Here is a 22,534-nt window from a genome sequence, read left to right as displayed (position 1 = left end):
AGGTCTCTACCATGATGACCAGACCTATGGAGAGTGCCCTGTCTTACAGCAAGTGGGCTGCAGAATCCAAAAGTGGCAGAGAGAGCATGGAAAGCTGGGCACTGTCGCTGCAAAGGCAATCAATGACAAGATCCATGACATCATTTCATTTCTATAGATTAATTAACAGCCCACTGCTCCTGTCTCAGATGTGTCTATGCAGTCTGTCCACAATAAACTCCAGATAACCAAAGTATCAGCTCAATGCATCCTTAAACTCCTTGGACCCGAGGAACAGTAGATTCTGAACATCAGTCTTGAGGGTGATAGATAAGAATACGACATAATCTCAAAGGAGCTTCAGTGTATTTTTGTGGTATCGACTGGAAACCTCTTAAATTATTTGCATTAAAGACAGGTATTTTCCCTGCTTAAAGCAAGTGAAATGTGTCTGCACCAGTCTGTTCTTTATTTGTGTGTTATAAAAAAAACAGTGTAAAGTCAATTTCTATTACCTTTATTCTCTGAATACAACTCATAATAACAAAACATAAAACACCACCACAATTCATACATTTTAGAGACAAAACCACGTTTCCATGGAGATAGCATATACAATATCCTGATTGGTCCATTTGTTGCCATGAGAGGCTGCAGTCATCAATTACCCAGGTGGATTTACCTGGTCAAGGAGCGAACATGTCTGCCCCGCCCACTCCCTCCCCCACCACTGAACTTGCTCCCCTGAGATCCTCTTCCTCCTCCTCCACCTCCCCCACCACCTCCAGCACTGCCACCACCTCCTCCCCCACTTAGCCACGAGAGCCCAGCTCCTCCTCTGCCACGAGGAGCACGGTCCCTCGGTGCCAGTCGATATGCACCTGCAAAACAGAAAATAAAAGTTCATTATTAGAAACTTGTGAGGTGAAACCAGGTCACAAGTGTGTATGTGTACACTCCGTACTTGCTGGTGGTTGCCGGGAAGGCAGCGGCCCCCGTGTGAAGTTGCTCTGTCCTCCGCGTGGTTCACTGTAGGTTCCTCTGTGAGTTACAGCTGGCACTTGTCCACTCCAGGATGAGCCACGGCCTCCCTCTCTTCGAGCGTAGTTACCTTCAGAAGCAAAAGAGAGGATTTGTCTCTCTCTACTGGCCAACTTATGGTTCTGCTCTGCTGTGTGCTCAGTTATTTATAGCTGCTTTTACAGAGTACTGTAACTACACAACTGTGTATGGTGGAAAGTATCAGAGACCTACCTGACAGCAGGACACCTTTTGGTTGGGGTGGAGTGAAAAAGCGAGTCTGGCTGTGGAAGGTAGCTCTACCTCGGTTGCCTGTGAACAGTCCTCTGGTGGGGGGTTTTGGGGTACTCTTTGGGGGACGCTTAGGGGGCAAAAGTCCAGGAGGGGTTCCAATGTCTTTAAACTCTGCTGCAACAAAATCATCCACATGCATGCTGGGAGGACGAGAAGTGTTCTGTTTGCGCAGGCGGAAGATATCATGAGGTCGGGAGACATTCTGTCCAAATCCTCCTCGACCACCACGGCCACGAGGAGCAGGCACAATGTGAGCTCTTTTAGCAGGCTCAACGTAGTCTGATTTACCGCTGCAGAAATTAGCACAAGAGGAAGTTCAGTGACCCAATAAAAAAATAGATTGAAATGACTGATAAAAGTCAACAGTAGGAGCTGTACCTTGATGTGATGAATGTCTCATGTTTGTGTTTGCCCAGTCGGAAACCTTTGGGAGCCTTGGTGTGACCAGGAGAGGAAGGTTCAGACTGGAAGGAGCGCTCCAGCTCTGCCTTCAAGTCCAGTTCAGGACAGCACTCCTGAGCCAAACCCACCAGATCCACCTTCACCTGATGTGCCAACAAAGAAGCAATCTTACACACAATGTACAGAAAATACAAACACACAACAAAACACCGCTCTGCTGTCATTTTTAGTCCTCCCTGTCAGTTAAACTAAACGATTCTGAAAAATTAGGAATTAGTTAGGAACAAAAAGTACTTCACATTGAATTAGTTTAAAGCATTAAGTCTGAACGTGAAAATGTCTTTGTTCACTTTAGATCTGTGAGGTTTGGACACACCTTAGTTTGAACCAGATTTACAGACTATGATTCTCACCTTAGGACTGCCATTGTAGCACTGTGATTGAGTTATTAATTATTTGAACTAGTAAAGAAATGAATGAATGAAAGGAATGAGTAGCAGGAGATGGCTGTAAATTAAAGCGCCTCACTGCTGGTGTGCTTTGGCTGAACACTGACAAATAATCAGTGGAATAATCAGCCCACGCCACATGTTCCTGAGATTGTTGACTATTATATGTTGCACACACTGCACACGTCTCTCACCATATCAAGGTCTGTCTCTATGTCATCAGTCTGGAAGGGAGAGAACCACAGAGCCTTCAGCTGCTCATCCAGAGCCTCCGACAGGATGAACACAGTCCTGCAGTACAAACAGACAAGCCAGTAATGGTTAATTATGCCTCGTCAGTGTAAATGGACATGTCATCTCCCTGCAATGGTAGCTGAATCACAATGGCAGAAAACCATCAGAATAGTAAGAAAGCAATTGTTTGTGTTATTTAATAAGATTCATAGACCAAACCTGTGATTAAACTGGGCACCCAGTGTCTCAGGTGCTGGCAGAGTGGGCTCAGTTTCAGATGCAGGAGGTGTGTCAGTGGCTGTCTCCAATGCCTGCCTCAGAACAATCACATTCTCCAACAAAGTTTCAAGTGAATCATCTTCTTTGCAGAGTTTCTACAGTCACAAAAACAGTAAGTTGAATTCAGTCAGTAGTGCCCTAAAAGGTTCACTGTAAATGTCTACACAATTTGTACCGTAATCTGTTTCTCTAAAGCAGGTATTGGATGTGACTCGGACTCCTCCCACTGCAGCAGGACTTTCATCTCGGAGCCCGACAGCAATCGTGGAGGAACAAAAACAGTCTCCTCATTGGACCCCTGGCCAGCCTCTTCAACACACTGATTAAAAGAATGATACAGTCACAGTCTAGACTAATTACAATCAGAGTCAAATTATTACAAGGACAAGTAAAAAAAAAAAAGCAGCAGATGCAGTCGTAGCAGGAGGATTCCTTCTGTTCTCATCAATCTTAAAATACTCACTGTTGTTTCTGTGTTGAGGATTTGCCTGAGAAAGTCGAGCAGAGCAGAAAGGAGATCTGCTGAGTCCTTGTTGAAGGAAAACACCAACCTCTTCAAGAGAGCACACAGCCCAGCACCATGTTTCTTCAAAGCACTGAAACACAGACAAAGAGTAATCTCATCCCTCAAGGTAACACTTTGAACACAAAACTAAGCACAAACCACAGGCAGGAACATAATTACTTACACTTTGAGGTGGTAGAGGCCGTAGTCATGCTCTGTGAGGAAAGTCAAAGTCCTGATGCATGTAAGGAGAAGTGGGACGCTGCTCTCTGCATTCCCCAACACCTCCATCAATGAACTACAAACGGATGACATCATCTCTCTTCCTGGAAGTGCATTGGCCAGTTGTTCAGCCTCTGACACACAATTTTCACCCGGTGGAGACACCACGAGAGAAATGTCCTGACGAAAGAAACAGTTTGATCATTTTAAGTAGTGCATCTTTTGTCTGTAGGAATTCGTTTGAATTTTTATAATCCTTACCTGGTCACACAGTGACTGTAATATTGTTCCCACAAGAACGCTACTTTGCTGCTGTTGTAAGGAGTGATTGGCCGGAGGAACCAGCAGAGACAGAAGTAATGGGAACAGGTCACCCAGTTGTTCATCTCCAGAAACGGACCCAGACAGCAGGTGCAGTGATGCACTCTTACAAGCTCTCTGAGATACCAGAGCATCCATCAAAGATAGCAGGCGCAGGACTTGGCTCCAGCAAACACTCTTCCCTTCCGCCCTGCAGAGAGTGAATTACAAACAAAATATAATTTTCAACATCTGCTGTGTGCATAGGTGTGTCCTTTACTCACGGCTGCAGCTCCTCCAGCAGTAGTTCCAGCAGGGTCTTCATTATGAGTGTTGCAGTGGGCGAAGAAAGGTCTGCCAGCTGAACACACACTCTCCTCAGCATTGCCAGGAGAGGAGGGCAGCTGGTGGCGCACACACACCTCAAAGCCTCAGAAAACACTTTCCACTGTGCCCGTATGTGCATGCTCCACAGCTTCCTTGTGTTTAGGGCTACAGCCGCATCTTGTACTGACATCACCTAAGAGGACAAAAGTTAATGTTATGCCAAGACAAGACACATCACAGCAGAGGACAGGTGAGTAATCCAAAGGATGAAGGGAGCTACCTGAGTGCTCTGCATTGGCAACGGGAGAGGCAACAGCTCAGACAGCAGTGTCAGACCAGAGAAGAGACCCTCAGGAGCTTTTAGCAGTGAACCCAGAACCTCCTTCAGCATTAGAGACCATGTGTTACTGGCCAAAGTCTCTTCTGTATGTGTCACCTGCAGTGGACACACACACTGTGTCACAAAAATGACCTTGTACCACACATTAGTCCAAGCCAACATACTCGCCCTGTCACAAATTCACCCACCTCTTCACTGACACCCTGTGTGAAGGTGAGCAGCACATCAACAATGAGCGCCTGCACTCTGGTTTCCTCCCCATCTAAACGTCCAGATGCAGGGATGGAGCAAACCGTCATGTGGAGTGTAACCAAAACATTTGCCACGCGAGTGTCCCTGAACTGGAAAGCTCCTCCACTGAGCAGCTCTGTCAGCATGGTGCGCAGCAATTTGAGTGTGCTGATACATATACTGAGGATCATGCAGCGCTGCGGCGTTGGGCCCATGTGTCCATGCATGCGCCATGGCTGCAATAATATAGCACATAGCTTTTGCAAGACACGCACACATGTGTCCAGACCCTCCCCTGAGAACAGCTGGACACCTGCAAGACTCCACTTCAGATCCCGCTGCTGACCTGCAGAAAAGAGGAAGATATGAGTCCTATTATTGTTTGTAATGGGGTAAAAACATATGCAGGTGCATGAAGTAGGATTTTTGTGTAGGTGCTCTAAGCACACAACAAAAACCAAAAGGTGGATTTAAGTTGTTAAAAAACATCATGTTTTCATAATACCATTGTCATAGAAACAAAACCCATAGGCAGTACTTTTTCACTATGCACTCCAGAGTAAGCTTCCTGGTATTCCCCCATAAAAATGCCTGACCATATGACTGGTGTCTCTTTTAGACTAAAATCCTACAAAGCAAAACTACAAAGCAACAACTGAGGTATTATATAGCTTTTATGCCTTGAATTATTTCCATCCGTGTAAAAATGATGTTTTTACCTTCTATAGCACGAGGGGCGCAGGCAATGTGACAGAGAACTCTCAGAGCAGTAACCAGCCCCATTCCCTCAGCTGTCAATACATTTTCCACATTCTGAAGATCAAAAGAAAACCATGTTCAGAGTAGTATGCAATATTTGACGGTTATTTGCATACAGCTAAGCCACAGAGCAGAAAGAGAGCAGCTCATACTTGTCAGTAATGCTCCACATTCCAAGAATCTATGTGTGACCTTTAATGCTTCAGTTTCCTCTGCACTAATATACATTCAGCTCAGTAAATTTATCAATTCAATGTGTAACATTTAGCCCTTATTCCTATCATTGGAAATTTTAATGGACTGCATGCACGATATACAAGTAGATCACTAAAAAATGAAAACATAGAGAAATGTGTTTATCTCAGCAGGATGTATACAATGAGTGATCTGTACCTGCTTGATGTAGTCGATAAGAGTAGGAATGCTGCTGATCTCAAAACGAAGTTTCTCTAGAGGCTCCATCCATTTACTGAGCTCTGAAAAGCAAAACGAAGACAGGTAAACATCAAAATGCTCCTATTAAACACGACAGTCGAGTGTGAGAGTGGTGGCATCTACCCTGTAACTTGGCATTGGTGTCATCTGCCTTAGCTAAAGACAGCAGTGGAGCGGCATACTGTTCCATCATCCGCAGCTCATTGGAGGTTTGAACCACCAGTAAGACCAGCATACAGGCATAGTTATATGTCACTGCTTTGCGAGCCTTGGCCTCACTAAAAGAAAAAGGACAAAAATGTTAAATCACTGTAAAAGTGATTTTAAAAAAGTACAACCTGTACAAGGGAAGACAGCTTTACCCCTGTCCATCCTTGCTGTGGTGCTGAAGCAGGGTAACCAGGCAGGACAGGTTATTGTCCAGGCTGAAAACATGTGCCACAGCACTACGGCCCGTCTGCGTGAAAGTCATCAGGTAGAGTGCATGGAGCATTCCCAGGACCTCTGCGTTGTCACCTTCCTCTAACCCTGCAGCACCATCCCCTCCTGCAGCCACATGGCTCATGAGTTCTGACACACCTTGCAGAGCATGCAGCGCCTGCATTATCCAGACACCAAAGCCCTCTTCACCGAACCCTGGACCCATCAGACCAGACTCTCCTCCTGTAAGCGCACTCTCCTCACCCTCAGAATCTGCAATTGATGCCAGGAGACGCAGCAGCAGGTTCGTGGGTGTAGGTTGGGCGAGAAGGAAGAGCAGACCCGACTGGGTAAGTGAGAGGAAGCGTAGAAGTTCTCGAACGGCTTGGGTGACACCTAGATGACCAGCTGCAGCAGCCGCTGACAACACCACTGTTGTGCTCTCCAGGAAATGGCACGCGTGCATATACCTGAAAAAAAGATACCATCAATCACTCAAAACTAATTTAACTCTGTGTGTTACTTCTACATCATAAATTTGTGGATCTGAGTATCTACCTATACAGTGTTGGATAGGGGTTATCTCTCTCCTGTGGTCCTGTTATTCTAGCAGTAGTAGGGAAGGCTTTTCCAGGGGGCTGAACCATGCAGTGAACTGCTGTCTCAAGCAGGTGATGTAGCTCTTCCAAGATCCCTGCAAACCTGTCGAGCTCTGCCTCACTCACAGGAGCAGAGTTTATCGTTGGCTCCTCTTCCATAGGGCTCTCGGCATCCTCCATCTCCTCCTTAATAAAATGACAATTGATTAGCATCAAACAATATTGATTGGTCTTTAAGGAGTTTGTGAAAGTGTGGCTGTTATACCTGCTGTCGTTCACTCCATGCTGCTGCTGCATGTTGTAGGTTAAGAAGTACCTCATACATGTGGCTTTTCTGTAATATTGCGTTTCCAGCTGTTATTACCCTGACTGTCTCTTCACGCAGGAACAGCTGGACAAGACGCTGTGAAATAATACATTGTAATGTCAGATCTTAATGAAGCAAAGCATGGTCAAAGCTGGTCTTCCTGGGTTAAAAGCAACCAGACTCATTCACATATTAATTCTCTAGCACAGAAAACTATGACAAAGTTTGAAGATATTCATGAGTGTATATTTTGTGCCAACCTGGTAGCCACTTTTTGTTGCCTCTCCTGTATGTAGGAAGGCCTCGACCCCAGCAGGAGCACTGATCAGAGCATCTAAAGCTCTCAAGATACTCAGCTTCAACGTAGAGGAGACATGGTCTGCATGGAGCAGCTCCAGCAGTACACTCAGGGCTCCTTCTCTCACCAGCCCTGCAAGGCCTTGTGGACACTCTGCCAAGTATGAGGCTAGCTTGGCACCAGCTTTTAGCTGTCTGAGATTAAGGGCAATGGGCTGCTTAAGAGCAATCTCCATACTGACAGCTTGGAGAGCCCACTGGACTAAAACTCTGACAGGTTCCTCCATTTCTGCTTCTCCTTGTTTAATTAAATATGCGAACCCTTTGGCCAGAAGTGCAGGTGCTTCTTCCAGAGCAGCTACCCAGCGTGCATCTCTATCTTCCCCAATACTAGATAATAATTCTTTCAGCTGAGAAACAGCTTCAGCCTCTTCTCCACTAGCTGTGGCTTCTGTACCACCAGCATCCCTGGGCTCCTCTATACTAGCTTTCTCAAACTGAGTATCAAAACGGGTCTTGTATGGAGGGGTAAAATATAGCAGGGGCCTGAGTTCTCGTTCATATGGGTCATACTGGACAGGTGGGACAGAAGCAAGATCCTCAGGGGTGTAGTCCATGTCAAACGAGGGTATTTTGAAGCTACCATTATCCAGGTCGTCTTCGTCGCTGGAAATCTGTTCATACCCATCATCACCTAAAAGGGCAGGAGACAAAACAACAGGATCATTTGACCAGGTTTATCTGCTGTAACAAATCCTCAAAGATATTTGTTTTAAAATGAGTGAGAATGAGGAGGCCAGTGAGAACAGCTGTTCATAATTTCTTTTCTCATTTACAGATGCAGACACACAAACCCTTTTTCATCAAACATGCAGAGTTAGTTTGGCATGCGTGATGTGGCTACAGCACACACTCAGCCATGGCTGTGAGGACGCTTTAGGTAGAACCCACCACAAAAGCTTATGAAAGGTGATCATAAGCCTTCAGAGGAACCCTTGGCAGGTTAGCTGAGGGTTTGCAACATCCATTGTCTATAATAGATGGACGCAGCAGCAAGCCAGAGCACACACTCTCTCGTACTTGTTACTCAGTCCCAAATGGACCCTGCTCCCGTGGCCCCCATGACCATGTGTAGTGTTGCCTTTCTAGTATCAAGGGGTTCTGGGCTGAGTGTCCATTTGGGATTGCAGACTATCCTACTCTCACATAAGAACTCCCCTACCTTCCTCCATCTCCTCTTCCTCGTCCTCACCCTCATCTTCCTCATCCTCTTCATCCTCCTCCTCCTCTGGCGCGCTCCCCTCTGTCCTTGCATCCTCTTCCTCCTCCTGCTCCTCCTCCTCTTCCTCCTCATCACCCTCTTCCTCCTGTTCGGCATCCGAGTACGCTTCATCAGCAGGCAGTGATCTTTCAGGTGACACAGCCTCCAGGTAGTCATCACGGACCTGGGATGTCTCATCTTTGATCACACCTGCTGTACAACAACATAGTCAACATGAAACATTAAATACGCAATTCTGAGTCTGGTATGACATGTAATAAAAAACAAACCAAAACAACAGATGAACGTATTTAACCTGTCATCTGAACTTGCTCCTCCTCATCATCATCTGGTGGTGGAGGGCCAGGTGGAGTACGAGGTCCTCTGGGTGCTGGTCTCGGTGGGCTGCCATTGTACTGGTCATCTTTGTCCCATTCTACTTAAGACGAGCAATAAAAGCAAAATAATACTATTAGAATCTGAGGTGCAGGGAGATTTCCTTATCATAGCGATCACTTGTGGGTTTCAGCCTATTGTTGCCCACCTTGTTTGATAATCCTCTTGGGACCAGGTTGCTGAGGGGGAGGGGGTGGGGGAGGAGGAGGTGATTCTTGGTCATGTCCATGTGAGCGCTCTGCTGTCCCATATACTGCTACAGTGAGACTCGTATACCAGCCACGCAACACCAGGCCATCTGTGTTCACCTGCAAGCACAACAAGCACATTCCGCACACATTTAGCTATTCACAAATCAATAGGAAGAACATCACAAATCATCTTGTGCGTGAGAGGCCACTCACCTTCCCACTGGGTCTGAACACAATGGACTTGTTCTCATCATATTCCAAACTGAGGATAGAAAGCATGAGAGAGCAACTTAATAACAATGTTCCAAGTAGGAATCAGTGATGACTATTCTTGAACTCTAGCATCTTTGTTTTATTGCTTATTTTACTTTAAAAAGCAAGTAGGTGAAGCCCTAATTAAACCTCTTCAAAGCAGCAGATATAATACTTGTGGTGTGGTTACAGGAAAAATAAACGCTCATTGTGCTACATATATCCCTGTTTTTGTTTTGTATCCCTGCTCTCCACTGTGTAATGGAATGCATAACAATCATAATAAAGGAACACTAGTTGCCCGACAACATTATGATCTATATCTAACAGCTTTGTTTCTTCCAACCTTCCAAAAATTTTCTATTATAAGCATCTGATAGGTCTTTGATATAACTGGTTACAACCTGTTGTCAAAAATAATTACAACAATGACATCAGCACTTTAATAGGACACAGATCTAATTCAATTTCAGTCACTGAGATCTATATCACTTCACTACACAATGACTAAACTAACTCTCAGTCTGAGTCTGTCCAAAACATGGTGGTTACATTCATTAGTAAAATGTTAATAGCAATTACACACTTTAAAATTTTCCCAGCAGAGATAATAACTCGGGTGTGTCTTATTTACAGACTTTACTCACTCTATCACACAACGTTTAAATACAAGTTTACGCTCTGGTGCCACTGTTCACACCTCTGTTATTATGAGGCTGGATAAAAATGCTTGACTCAAACATTCCAGTACTTGTTTATTTCAAGGAGACCTTTTAGTTTTTGTGTCACTTTCAGCTACAGTGAGGGAGGGGTTGGGTTTCTGGAGAGACCAGTTATCCAGCCTAGGAACAAAGAGACCTGAATATGGGTGGGTGCACGCTAGGCCTATGAAAACCGGTCTCAGATGCTACTGTGGACTGGTTATACAGGTGGAACAGACGTTTTAACACTTTTGAGATGTGACCAAGGAAATACTGAGATGGGGAATGAGAGGAGGCTCAGAGGTTTACAGAAACAAAACAAGGGAGAAAAGGAAACATAAATTCTGACCTGCCCAGTCTGTGAAAGGTGGGGTTGTTGGGTTTAGTGACATTATTGAAGAACAGCTCCAGCTGGAAGGCATGAGGTGATGTCTCCCTGGAAACACAACACCACACAGCAGCAATGAGACATAATCAGAGGGTTTCAGCAGATCAATACATATATACACACACTCATCAAATTTAGGTATAAGACATGTATATTACTGCATACGATTATGCAGTGCTAAACCATATCTTCTGTCTGTTCCTGTCCTCTACCACAATATACTCACATCAGAGTATGTTTTCTAAATCACACCCCTCCTTATATAGACTTCTGCATTCTTGAATCCCAACCCCATATTTTCAGTTAAATTACATCACACATTACTCAACAGGCTCAGTGGGAATCAGGACCTTCTCAACAATGGAGCTCAGGTGTCAAACTCGATCTCTGCTTTATTCACACAGCTTCTCAATATTTCTTGCAAGGAAAGACACATAGATCTCAGGTATCTTTACAAAACATCACCAGAGGCAAAATAGCCTGGATTTTCACTAATGTTAAGGATTTCCTGCAACTTGTAAAGACTCAAGACAACTTTTACCCTATAATATAATTCTGATGATGACCTGATATCAACTGCTCTTGTTTTTCTCAAATTAATCTCAAGGCATAGCAGACTTTGAAGCAATTCATTTATTCATTTTAGCTGAAAGGTGGCATGAACAGAATGTGTATCCAGCCATGATTTTGTGAATGTAATAATAAGGTAAACATATGGATTAAATAGGACTTCTCTCTACATGCATCTGTATGCCTATGTTAACATAAACATCTTTTCGAATGATGATATACTTCAACCTTTTCTGAATAAATAGGCAATAAGCCGAATGAACACCTCTCCAACATAGTTTCAACATACTGGATGTTATTTCATGCAAAGCTAGTAGATTCGACTGTATTTCCTGCTGGGTAACATATCAACTAAGTGTACATGAGTCACTGATCGTTGGGGAACACTTATTTCGCTTACCCAAATGCTCTGCTGTCAGGTAAGTTGCTATGTGCCTTGATTCCTGGAGGAATGACCCGCACCTCTGTGATCAGGACACCGCAAGGAAACCGCACCACATCCACGTTGGTTAACTGAAATGCAGTGAATCCAATAAACGTCACAAATATTCAGACAGTAGAAATTTCTTTAACATCTGTGACCACGAGTAACCCTACAGCGGAAAAACAGACACCTTTCCCTCATGCTTCAATGTAAACATGGCCAGAATGAGACTTTAATGTTAGCATTAGCCACCATACTAACTAGCAAACAATCACTACAAGAATGCAAAAGCAGCTGCGTGTAGTTATCTGGCTGCGTAATTTAAATAACGTTCAACGACGGTATTTGGTGCAGTTATGCGGAAAATGAGGTATGTGTGTACTGAAATAAAAACAGCGAATTACAGCGTCAATAACAACATGACACGAGCGCTAATGTTAGCCAAGTTAACATAGTTAGCTTGGAAGTTGGGGATAATTTACCAAAACAACTGAATATATTTAATACGGCAGGTGGCTCTGTAGCTACTAAATTACAGTGTGATGGGGGCCTTAGAAACACTACCTCTGCACTCTGATGCTTGAACGTATCAAGAAAAAGAAGCTCCGTTGAAGTGTCCCCCGCCATCGCTTTCTTGCTGCTAACCGGGCGAGAGGTAAACTTCCGGGATAGCGAATACTTCCGGAGCAAGTCCAACGCTCAACAACAGACAGAACAAAACATCAACAAAATATTATTATTATTATTATTATTATTATTATTATTATTATTATTATTATTATTATTATTATTATTATTATTATTGTTGTTGTTGTTGTTGTTGTTGTTATTATTATACATAGTTTTTAATAAACAAAAACAGAATTACTTACTTTCATTAAACGCATTTTAATTAGTAACTTTCACGGTTTTCATTGAAATTAAACATTGTTAAAGCTCTATTTGAGGGTTACCTGCTGTCGAGACTCCACTGATATTTCTTTGTTATTGTTGGATGGCTTTGCTTATTTTTACAGATTTATTTTGCCTAATGTATTCTTAGATCCCCTTTATTTTAATGTCGTTTAATTTCACCTTTAATTTCACATTTTAAATGGTTCCATCCCAAAAACAATTAAGGGCATATATGTGGAAACCCAACAATTTTATCCTTAACAAATATCATAATTATTATAAATGAATGTATCTAACAGGTGTTTTAATGGTAGCATAATACATAATCATATCATACAGAATTCCATTGTGTCCTCCATGGTTTGCCACGTCCTAATCTTTGAACCACCTGAAAGAGGGAGGAGGCAGGTAGAAAGTCACGTGGTCACACAGGTAGCTTCACTACAAAAACTGGGAGCGTTCAGCCATTACTCGGTGATGGTGACTGCGGGAGGCTTCACGTAACAAAAAAAAAATCACACGCGACGAAATTCGGATTTACGGAGCTCACCTTTGCGCTCAGGTGTGACAGTAAAGGTCTTCCTACCCCTCGCCTCCCGCGTGTGTTTAAAATCCCCCGGTGGTTGCTGTCTTTTAGTTTTGTGTAGCTTTAGTTTAGTTTTTGGGAGGGCTGTGTTTGCCTTCAGATGACGGCGCAGGTAGACTACCTGGCGGTGGTTTTCACCGCCACATCTGGCGCGAGCGGAGAGCTGCTGGGGTCCGACGAGAAGGAGCTGGTGCAGCTGGTTTGGCAGCTGGTGGATGTAAAAAACAAAAAGGTAAAGATTTATTCCTAGATGTTCATTATTGGCTGATCATCGTTAGTCTGAAGCAGGAAATGCAGTTAACGAGTGGACAGGTAAACTGAACAGAGCATACATAGGGTTGTGAATCAGGTGAGTTTATATGCACGCATCTGCTTAAAACATGGCACAGACTTAAGCTTTCTTAACTCATCAGTAATAATATCAATGTCACATACTCCTGTTTTTACATATTGTCCGACAGACCGAGAGTTTCTACTGTAGCTTACTGTTTCAAGACTGACTTGTTTTTTCTTCTCCTCTCTGAACCAGTTGGGCAAGGTGAATGAGCTCCTCATTAAGCCGGATCTCTCAGACTTGACAGGAGAAAAAGAGGAGGAGGATGTGGTGGAGGAGGATGTGGAAGAGGAGAATGTCTTCGGAGCGGACTGTGTCTCCAAAGTAACAGATATTGAAGCCGCTTTAAACCTGGTAATCGTCTACTTTCAGCACTGTGTTACAGACTTGTTATTATTAATACAATTCTGATTGAAATGAATGTCTTTTTTTCTTTACAGTTTTATTTACAACTAACAAATGAGGTGAACAGCGCAGGTGCAGGCACGTCAGTCTGTTTGTGTACAGATGGACAGCTCCACATCCGTCAAGTGATTCACCCCGAGGCCGCAAGCAAGGTGAGCGAGCTGAGATAGGGTGGAGGGTGGATGCCTCACAGCCAGGGCGGATGTGCTGCGCACTGCTGCAGGAACTGCACACATGTTCTCACAAAGGGAAGTGTTGTGTCAGCTGAATTTACAGTGAAAGTTGATCTACAGGAGAGAAAACACCTATGCAAATCTGTTCAATGGCACACGCCCATGCACATACCTTAAACACACACGTGTCCTAAAACTGTGTTTACAAGAGAGATGAAGGAAGCAGTCCAAACTCTGCTGTTCTGAGCAAACATGAGTATGAGTGCTATAAAATGGCAGCTGTTGATGTTCACATCCTTTCATTCCCTCTGCAGAACATCCTGGTCCCAGAATGTTTTTACTCCTTCTTCGACCTTCGGAAGGAGTTCAAGAATCACTTCCCCACGTCTGACCTCAAGGCTTTGAATGTGCACATCATGGCAGAGTGTATCCTTTTCTTTACTGTCATATTTGACAGGTTGTTTCATGTGATATGGTCAGTACGCACAGTCAAAACACACGGCACAGACCGCAGGTGTTGGCTGCAGGGCTGGAAGTTTTGAAATGCAAATAAAGAAAGAATGGAAGCACCTTACCTAGCTCTCTCTGAAAGAGTGTGTGTTTAGCCAACAGGGCGAACTCCACACACACCCTTTCTTACAAGAAAGCTGACATCACTCGCCTTGTGCTCCTCTCTTTTGAACACACACATAGACATTTTATTTGTCAGATTCTTTAACTGCCTCCTCCTCAGCTCTCAATATACCTGTTGATGTCCCCACCATGTGGGATCCCTCAGCCGCACTGGATCCGGCAGCCATATTGCCTGCAGAGGTGGCCGCGCAGCAGGTCCAGCTTATGGCCAGTGTTGCCATTACACTGCTTTCTGAGCCATTTTGTAAGTGCTGCAAACTTTCTGTGTAAACTTCCACTTGTCCTATCATCTTGTAAATTCAAAACGCTTATCAAATTTTAAAACTCGCTTTTCAGGCCACATGTTTTCGAATCCAGAGAGGGTTAGTGAAAAGTTTGAAAGTGGCACTTGGTGAGTAACATCTGTTCAAGATGTGTTCTCTCTTACTTCTAAAATCAACTCCACTTTAATTTTTAACCTTTTTTTTTCCACGTGGTTGTGTGTCTGTGTGCGTGCAGCAGCAAGATGGAGAAAGTGAGTGACAACACAGTGATCCGAGCCAGAGGGTTGCCATGGCAGTCTTCTGACCAGGACATTGCTCGATTCTTCAGAGGGCTCAACATTGCCAAGTACGTTGTTTAATATAGTAAAGGCACACTCACTCATACGGGTTATTGCATTAAATTCTCCTGAGTCACAACACTGAGGAGACTCAGCTGTTGATAGAGCTTTGCAGAGTGCTTTAACCTTCCATATGTTGTGTTGTGTATGTAGAGGAGGGGTTGCGCTGTGTCTTAATGCTCAGGGGAGGAGGAATGGAGAGGCTCTTGTTCGTTTTGTCAGTGAAGAACACAGAGACTTGGCGCTGCAGAGACACAAACACCATATGGGCAACAGATACATAGAGGTAACATTGGTACTGATTAAGAAAAACAGACACAGCCTCGACTTGATCTGATAACCGTTTTATTTTCCATTTACTCCTGGCAAAATAACTCCTGTTTTGTACAACAGGTTTATAAGGCGACAGGAGAGGACTTCCTGAAGATAGCAGGAGGTGAGATAATACAATGTGTTCATATGTGTCTCGACAATAGCATCACGTAGATTGTATGACCAAAAGTCTGTCCATTTATGGAAATCTAAACATTTTTATTAGGTGGTTTTCATCCCAATTGTCCTTAACAGAAGCTAAAGCAATTTATGGCGACGGTGTTGCCATGGAGTTAGGGTTTCTTAATCAGATTGGGGGATTGATTTTTTTTTTTTTTTTCCAGTGGCCACTCAAGAAACTGCAGATTTTAGCACTTGTCTGTGGCTTCAGGTGGAGGTTGCCACTTGGATATAATAATTTTGTTAATGGTAACATGGCCTCATGGGGAGATTGCTGTTTTGTCAGCTGGTTAAGTGTCATCACTGAGTCATTTGAACTGCATACTTAAGATTTTACTCATGATGAGGGCCTCCTGAGAGAAAAACGTGACCTCACCATTACACAATATCACTGCGTAATGTGTAAAAAAATTCATGAAGCATCTTTTCTCATTTTTTTAAAAAAAGGTCCCAAAACAACAGAGTATCAATGAAACAAAGCGTTTGCAATGATTAGTTTATTGATTTGTGGTTTACACGTTTGTCTGTTGCCTTGTGTGTGTGTTTGTATTTCAGGTACCTCCAACGAGGTAGCAATGTTCCTGTCCCGAGAGGACCAGATCATCATAAGAATGCGAGGCCTCCCCTTTACTGCCACACACGAACAGGTGCTTGCCTTCTTTTCCCCTGGAGATGGCCTTAAAGAGATGTGTCCAGTCAGCGGCGGGAGGGACGGCATCCTATTTGTTCGCTATCCAGATGGACGCCCCACTGGCGACGCTTTTGTTTTATTTTCCTGTGAGGAACATGCTCAGTGTGCTTTGAGGAAACACAAGGAGATCCTGGGAAAAAGATACATTGAGTTATTTAAAAGTACAGCGGCAGAGGTGCAGCAGGTACGTTGAGGTGTTTGTGTGACTGTGGGCATTTTTTGTGCAGTATGAGTGAAGGTTTGAGGAGAGCTTTTAGGTATTCTTTTGTGAGCACACAGCACAAGATGACAGTGTGAGGGTGTGTAGGAGTTGTTGGAGCACACCTTAGGGGTGGGGACTTTCATAACAAGGTGGACTGTGTTTGCATGCCTCCTTTTTAGTTTGTAGTTATTCTAGCTTCTCTTTGTTCTCTTGCTGTCCTCCCTGTCTTGCAAGATCAACTCATGTGGATTAATTTTCTTATCTTTCTGCACTGATAAGCTCACATATCTATACAGAGGCCTTTACTTGTGCTTTTATGTAGGACACACTAGGTTTTATTAGTCCTCTCCAGAAATGCAAACATGCTGGTGTCCTGTTGGCAACAAGCCACCTCCTGTCATTGCAACACACTTAAACACAACGTAGGACTAGTCCTTATTGTGCAGAAGGATGGTTTTTCTATGCTGTGTTCTTAATGGTCTTCACTGAAGGCAGAGTGTGTAATTGGAAGCTGTGTGTGTGTGTTTTGGTTCTGTTTTTTTTAAGGTGTTGAACCGGTACTCATCAGCCCCTCTGATCCCTGTGGCCCCTGCCCCGCTGGTATCAATGTTGCCCGCGGTGTCTCTCCTGCCCCCTCCTGGTAGTGTGAGGGACTGCCTGAGACTGAGGGGGCTGCCGTACACTGCGAGCATAGAGGACATCCTCACCTTCTTGGGCGAGTTTACACACGATATCAGGCAGCATGGTGTGCATATGGTCCTTAACCAGCAGGTACATGCAGGGAACCACACTGACACACCCTTTGAATCACACAGTCTCTCTCACACAATTGCAGAGTAATTTCAGGTGTGACTGTGTTTCCAGGGTCGTCCATCGGGGGACTGCTTCATCCAAATGACCTCAGCAGAGCGAGCGCTTCAGGCTTCACAACGGCTGCACAAGCATGTAATGTCCAGCCAGCGTGGAGCTAATAGCCGCTACGTGGAGGTGTTTCCATGCAGTGCAGAGGAGATGGGCCTGGTGCTGATGGGAGGCTCTCTCTCACACACACATACACACACACACACCCGGAGCAGGAGTGGGACAGGGCTCAGCCCTCCGCCATGTAAGTCCAGACGTAAGTGCTGCTGGGAGCTGGGGGTGCTTCGGGACTGCAGGGTAGGTGGGCTCCTGCCGTGGGGGGCAGGGTTGCTGGTTTTTCTCCAATCTAGAACGATGGGAGGGTGGGGGACATCTGGTTTTTAACCAGGAGAATTGAAAACTGTGTGTGAGAGTTAATGTTGGTGTGAGTGTAGTCACCTCTTTGTAATTTAGTGAAATGAAATCGCCCATCTGCATGACCTGAGAAACCTCACGTTTTCTTTCGATTTTCACACATTCTGATTGAATACTATAGTCTTCAGTGGCATGTCTGTTACACATTCTCAATTCTACTCTCTTACCACTACTTAGGAAATTCATAAAGATCTGAAAGGGTTGGAAAAGTGTAAGCAAGATTTGGCAAAACGGCTTACAACTCTCTAATCTTATCAGATGGGTAGTGGTGGTTGTGGGATTTAGCATCAATAGACCGGCGCAGTGTATGCGTCTCCTGTGCTTGTCCAATCAAGAGCTGTGCAGAAGGTGGGCGGAGCTGACCGCTGGTGCGTAGATGTGCTTTGTTCTCCACGTCTGTAGTCCTCCGCTGTGTGCACTCTTTAGTTTTTGGAAAGAGGCACAATCACAACTGATGTATTCTTTATAAATGGTCTGCTATAAAGTAGTGATGTTCACATGAATGAAACATGACTGAGGTCACTGTGGCTCTTACTTCGCCATAACAGACGGCTCCATACATGCAGTGTCAGAACTACAGTAAAGTGACCTACAGCTTTCTATTCACTTGACTTAAGACCAATCAAAAAACATGTTTTGCATGATTGCAAGAAGACAGCTGCACAGCTGGCACCAAACAAAACACTTTTTCTTTATTGTGCGTACACACAGGTGCTAAATAATGTTAATGGTGGTCATTGTTTGCAAGTTTGCATGAGTGCCTCCCTCAGAAACAATGACCCGACTTCACCTTCAGGACTCAGTGCGTGTCTGCTGCTGTTTGTTTGATTGTAAATATTTCGTCTCTTTGTCTATTTTCTGCTCTCCAGGTTTATCTCCGCCATCCTACTCCTTTACTCCTGCTCCACCTGTCTTGCCCACAGAGGCTGCTGCTCTCTACCCTCCCATTGGACAGGTGTTACTCGCCCCTCGCCCTCTACCGCCAGGACACGCCTACTACCCTGCATCACTTCAGCTATACACAAACTACACAGCCTACTACCCCAGGTAAACACAGTCAGGAGTTAGTTACTCAGTTAGTGCCACTCTCTTGAAGTTGTGGTTATAGTACTAAAAACCTTTATTTTAATTTTTAAGAAGAATGTATAATTCATTTATTAACCAATTATAAACCAACCAAAGGAAAAATTGAAAACAGTGATGTCAAGTGAAATGAAGTGTTTTCAAAGTCTCTTTACATCAGCGGTCGAATTTCCCATGTAAAATACAGCCATTCAGAAGCCAGTGGACTTGTTGAGTAGAGACACTATGTTGGTATTGTTTGCACCAATTACTCAAAAACATGATGGCAAAACAGTTTATCACATTTACTGTAACAACTGTCAAGTGACAAAAAGCAACATAAAGAACTTTCTAAAGCGGCTGCAGATGGATCTGTTCTGTGCCGCAGCATGAACTAATAATAGTTTAGTGTTTGTTTCCCCCGCTGGCATTAAAGATAAACCTGTACAGAGTAGAAAAAAGGTGAATGAAATGCATTCTGTCAAGGAGAAATGCTGCAACAAGGGTAGTTAATAACTGAAGGCCATGTTATCGGAGAACTTGGTAAACAGCAAGTGACCTCTGTTTCTCCCTGGCCAGTCCCTTTTGTACTTAAAGACAACACCCAAACTTACTCATGGCCTTTTAACTCACTGCTGTGAAACAAGTTTGTGTTTATGTTGATTTTAAGATAAGTCTCTTTTTTATCTCTACAGCCCACCAGGCTCACCTACAGCCTTAGGTTTCTTCCCCTCCCCCTCATCCCTCTCCTCTCCAGGAGGGTTGGTGCGCATGCCGGGCCTGACCTATAACAGCAATGGAGTCAAGGACCTCATTAATTCAGTGCAGGGATACCAGGTAAGAGACATTTTCCTCCAAGTCTGCCTCACATCCTTCCTATGTATGCAAATGTTTTGTGCTTTCAAAGTTCACATACCTCACCGTAGGATCCACTGCAGATCTCCTTGTATTATGGGTGTGTATTGTCAGGCATCCACTTTGTTTGCCCAGAGGCTATCAAACTCGTTTATCCTGTCTACTCTCCCTGTTCTGTCACACACACTCTGCTGCTTGCTTCGACTTGAATTGGATGAACTCTTATTCAAACCTGGAGGAGAGTGAAGAATCTCTGGAATAAGATAAACGATTAGAAAAAGAAGTTTATACCAAGTCTGGAGACAAACTGGGACAGAGAATGTTTATTTTACTTTTTGCATCAACCCTGGATTTTACAGGCCTTTGTGGCTTTTAGTTTAGGGTCAATAGTTTTGTGTGTCTCAGCCCACTGTTTTTCCTCCCCCTTCCTCATGCCACAGTACGCTCCAGAGGAAGCTCTCATGCATGCCCACGGGCCCATGCAGGTTCACGACCCCACCAGGACATTGCTTACGCAGCCCAAAGAATGGGTGTGTATTTAAGGTGTCTGAGGCAGGTGGCAGGTAAGGACTGGCTGAGCGCTCAGTGAGGGGGATTTTACTGTAGACGGTGGTTGTAGCTGAATGGCTTGACTGGTCACAAAGGCTCAAAAGGACAGCGACTTTTTGCTCTTTCCCCATGCAGTAGCAGCAATGCCCATACATCTGGTTGGGTTGACTGGTTAGTGTACACTGTAGTTAATCAGTGGGTCTGTTTTGAATAATTTTGACGGGGAAGTCTGCTCTTCTGACGGCTGTATTCAAAGCATTTTATGGATACAGTGATAGCAAAGAAAGCCAACTGACCGTTCACTAAACCCAGCTCTGTATAGTCCCAAGAATTAAAAAAACTGCCATGCTGTGGATTCCTCAGTGTGAAAATGAATGTGAACAGCTCACATCAGTAGGGTCCGAACAGCTGTGATTCACACTGCACATCTTTAATGCCTTTAATGGCACATTTAAAGCCACAGAACAATTATAGTACTATAACCTTAAGTACTCTTGAATGAGACTTTGGAGGGTGAGGCGTTTTTTTTCTCATTACACCTACTGAAGTGCAATTCATGATTATGTGTAGTAACCATACAATCCTTGGACTAAACAAATTGAAACATTCCCACTGAGTATAAAAAGCTTGAGGCCCGTAGCGACAGTAACTAAAGTGGGTGCAGGGATTAGCCAACGGTCAATTGGTGGTGTTGTAGTGTAATAAATGGGTAACGATTGGTGTAGCCTTCAGGCCGATTGAGGCGGTGATGGGTAACATTTGGTGCTGGTGCAAGGGCTCCTGTTTTGTGGTCACTTTTACACCAAGGTAACACTCCTGTACCTGTCTCCCCTTCCCTCCCTCACAGGGTCCCACAGAGTCCGTTTCCCTCCTGAGCAGCAGTCTGATTGGTCAGTCCACCGGAGGCGACGCTCCTCTCATGTCCCTTCCTGCTCTCATGACCAAGCCAGGGGGGCAGTACCTGGATCTGACCCTGCTGTAGGGTCACACATATATACAAAAGGTCATGTGACAGTTTGGTATATGTCAAAGACTTAGTTTTTTGAATAGTCCTCTAGATGTGTTATTTATATCTTTAGAAGCTGAAATTAATGTATTTTATACCAAATTCATTGTGGCCTTAGCCAAAAATAGCATTTTTTTTGTTTTATATTGCACATTGTGTATTTTAAAAGCTTTATAGAGATTTTTAACCTGTTATATATAATCATTATGATATTTGCTAGCCAAACTAGAGAAGAATGAACCTAGTAGCAACCGAGCTAAATCTGTTCTTTAAGCTTTTCTGTGAAGAGTGAAAGTGAGTGTGTGAGTGTGTCATAGACGATGGATGCAGATGAGAGTATTATGCAAAGCATGTGTTATCACCTAATCTGTTAATGCAATACATTTTTATGTGTTTATATACATTTGATACAGTACACAGTGATTGTATTGGAAGCTTTAGTGCATGAAGAAGTTAGCAGTAAAACTCTTAAGATGTTTACATAATGCCAAATATCAATGCACTGCTAATCAATAAGACTAATTTTGAGTGTAATAGCAGTATCTTTGAATTATGACAGATATGTTACACTGTGAGCTTGTCAGAGAGACTGGTCCTCACGTCAGGCTTCATTTAAAAAAATAATCTCACACTACATTAGCTGGCTCCTTTATGTGCCCTGTGTGGGTCTCGTTCCATGTTGTGTTATGCCAATGTTGTCTTGGCTTTTGTTTTGGACTCACCTAAACAGAGGACAGGCCCTGTTTTCTGTCACCTAACCACTGGTTTGCTTTCTTCAGGAGGACTCGAGTAACAGGATCTCAGCTTACCTTCTCAGTCCTTCTCAGGAGTTTGAGTTGGTTAATTACATATTTTAATTAGAAAAAAGAAAAGGTCCCTCACTTTTTCCTTTTCCTCTTTCCACCATCTGTCCTGATGTGATTGAACAAATGTTTTTTTTTTTTAACCTGGACACTTGGAAAGTTGAAAAGGAAAGCAAATGGAGGACAGGTGTGATGTGCATCTCTGTCTGTGCCCTTGTTTGGGCTCTATGTTTCTGTGCATGAACAGGGCTTACCACCTGCTGCACCCATGCTGGAAAAAAAACACAATAAACACATGTTAAGTTTTCCAGCTTCTCTCTCTTCTTCTGAGCATTGCAGTGCACTCATTGTGTGCTGTCTGAGCCTCGGGAGGGTTTGTAGTGCAGGAGAA

General features: G+C 43.9%; 2 protein-coding genes across 12 annotated transcripts; one reads left to right on the top strand and one right to left on the bottom strand.

Moving 5' to 3' along the window:
* Positions 1 to 542: 542 nt before the first annotated feature.
* On the bottom strand, positions 543 to 12,289 carry virma (vir like m6A methyltransferase associated). 5 transcript variants are annotated; one of them, XM_028426126.1, is made up of 27 exons: positions 12,147 to 12,289; positions 11,559 to 11,671; positions 10,550 to 10,636; positions 9,461 to 9,509; positions 9,205 to 9,364; positions 8,977 to 9,099; positions 8,622 to 8,873; positions 7,363 to 8,093; positions 7,061 to 7,198; positions 6,755 to 6,981; positions 6,139 to 6,666; positions 5,900 to 6,054; positions 5,735 to 5,817; positions 5,302 to 5,395; positions 4,540 to 4,928; positions 4,292 to 4,447; positions 3,969 to 4,204; positions 3,646 to 3,895; positions 3,347 to 3,564; positions 3,121 to 3,253; positions 2,833 to 2,976; positions 2,598 to 2,752; positions 2,339 to 2,435; positions 1,672 to 1,838; positions 1,234 to 1,583; positions 944 to 1,090; positions 543 to 860 (listed from the first exon to the last, which is right to left on the bottom strand). In XM_028426126.1, the coding sequence occupies exons 1-27, from the start codon at positions 12,207 to 12,209 to the stop codon at positions 658 to 660; spliced, it is 5,448 nt and encodes a 1,815-aa protein (XP_028281927.1). In that variant the 5' UTR covers positions 12,210 to 12,289; the 3' UTR covers positions 543 to 657. The 5 variants fall into 5 exon arrangements, with proteins under 5 accessions (XP_028281927.1, XP_028281932.1, XP_028281929.1 ...); XM_028426131.1 differs by having other exon boundaries at positions 8,652 to 8,873; XM_028426128.1 differs by having other exon boundaries at positions 8,622 to 8,870.
* A 646-nt stretch (positions 12,290 to 12,935) lies between these two features.
* On the top strand, positions 12,936 to 22,390 carry esrp1 (epithelial splicing regulatory protein 1). Of its 7 annotated transcripts, none has more exons than XM_028426526.1 (16): positions 12,936 to 13,294; positions 13,592 to 13,750; positions 13,837 to 13,953; positions 14,289 to 14,400; positions 14,708 to 14,851; positions 14,944 to 14,998; positions 15,106 to 15,216; positions 15,362 to 15,494; positions 15,602 to 15,644; positions 16,256 to 16,575; positions 17,140 to 17,364; positions 17,458 to 17,698; positions 18,738 to 18,915; positions 19,626 to 19,767; positions 20,226 to 20,315; positions 21,182 to 22,390. In XM_028426526.1, the coding sequence occupies exons 1-16, from the start codon at positions 13,163 to 13,165 to the stop codon at positions 21,314 to 21,316; spliced, it is 2,337 nt and encodes a 778-aa protein (XP_028282327.1). In that variant the 5' UTR covers positions 12,936 to 13,162; the 3' UTR covers positions 21,317 to 22,390. The 7 variants fall into 7 exon arrangements, with proteins under 7 accessions (XP_028282327.1, XP_028282326.1, XP_028282329.1 ...); XM_028426525.1 differs by having other exon boundaries at positions 17,458 to 17,710; XM_028426528.1 differs by having other exon boundaries at positions 17,458 to 17,710; positions 20,226 to 20,348; positions 21,182 to 21,317.
* The last annotated feature ends 144 nt before the right edge of the window (positions 22,391 to 22,534 follow it).

This window comes from Parambassis ranga, chromosome 16 (genome assembly GCF_900634625.1).
Source record: "Parambassis ranga chromosome 16, fParRan2.1, whole genome shotgun sequence".
In the NCBI taxonomy this organism is placed as follows: domain Eukaryota; kingdom Metazoa; phylum Chordata; class Actinopteri; family Ambassidae; genus Parambassis; species Parambassis ranga.
Note: the sequence above shows the minus strand (reverse complement) of the source record. Positions and strands in the feature narration are given on the sequence as shown.

What these genes read in the sequence shown, in the direction of transcription:
- esrp1 (XM_028426521.1), top strand. Translation starts at nt 13,163, where the DNA reads ATGACGGCGCAGGTAGACTACCTGGCGGTGGTTTTCACCGCCACATCT. An exon ending in AGAGGGCTCAACATTGCCAA is followed by an intron (nt 15,217 to 15,361) that starts GTACGTTGTTTA and finishes TTGTGTATGTAG; the next exon opens with AGGAGGGGTTGCGCTGTGTC. An exon ending in TGGGCAACAGATACATAGAG is followed by an intron (nt 15,495 to 15,601) that starts GTAACATTGGTA and finishes TTTGTACAACAG; the next exon opens with GTTTATAAGGCGACAGGAGA.
- virma (XM_028426126.1), bottom strand. Translation starts at nt 12,209, where the DNA reads ATGGCGGGGGACACTTCAACGGAGCTTCTTTTTCTTGATACGTTCAAG. An exon ending in TGTTCAGACCCAGTGGGAAG is followed by an intron (nt 9,365 to 9,460) that starts GTGAGTGGCCTC and finishes TTGTGCTTGCAG; the next exon opens with GTGAACACAGATGGCCTGGT. An exon ending in CATGGAGTGAACGACAGCAG is followed by an intron (nt 6,982 to 7,060) that starts GTATAACAGCCA and finishes CATTTTATTAAG; the next exon opens with GAGGAGATGGAGGATGCCGA.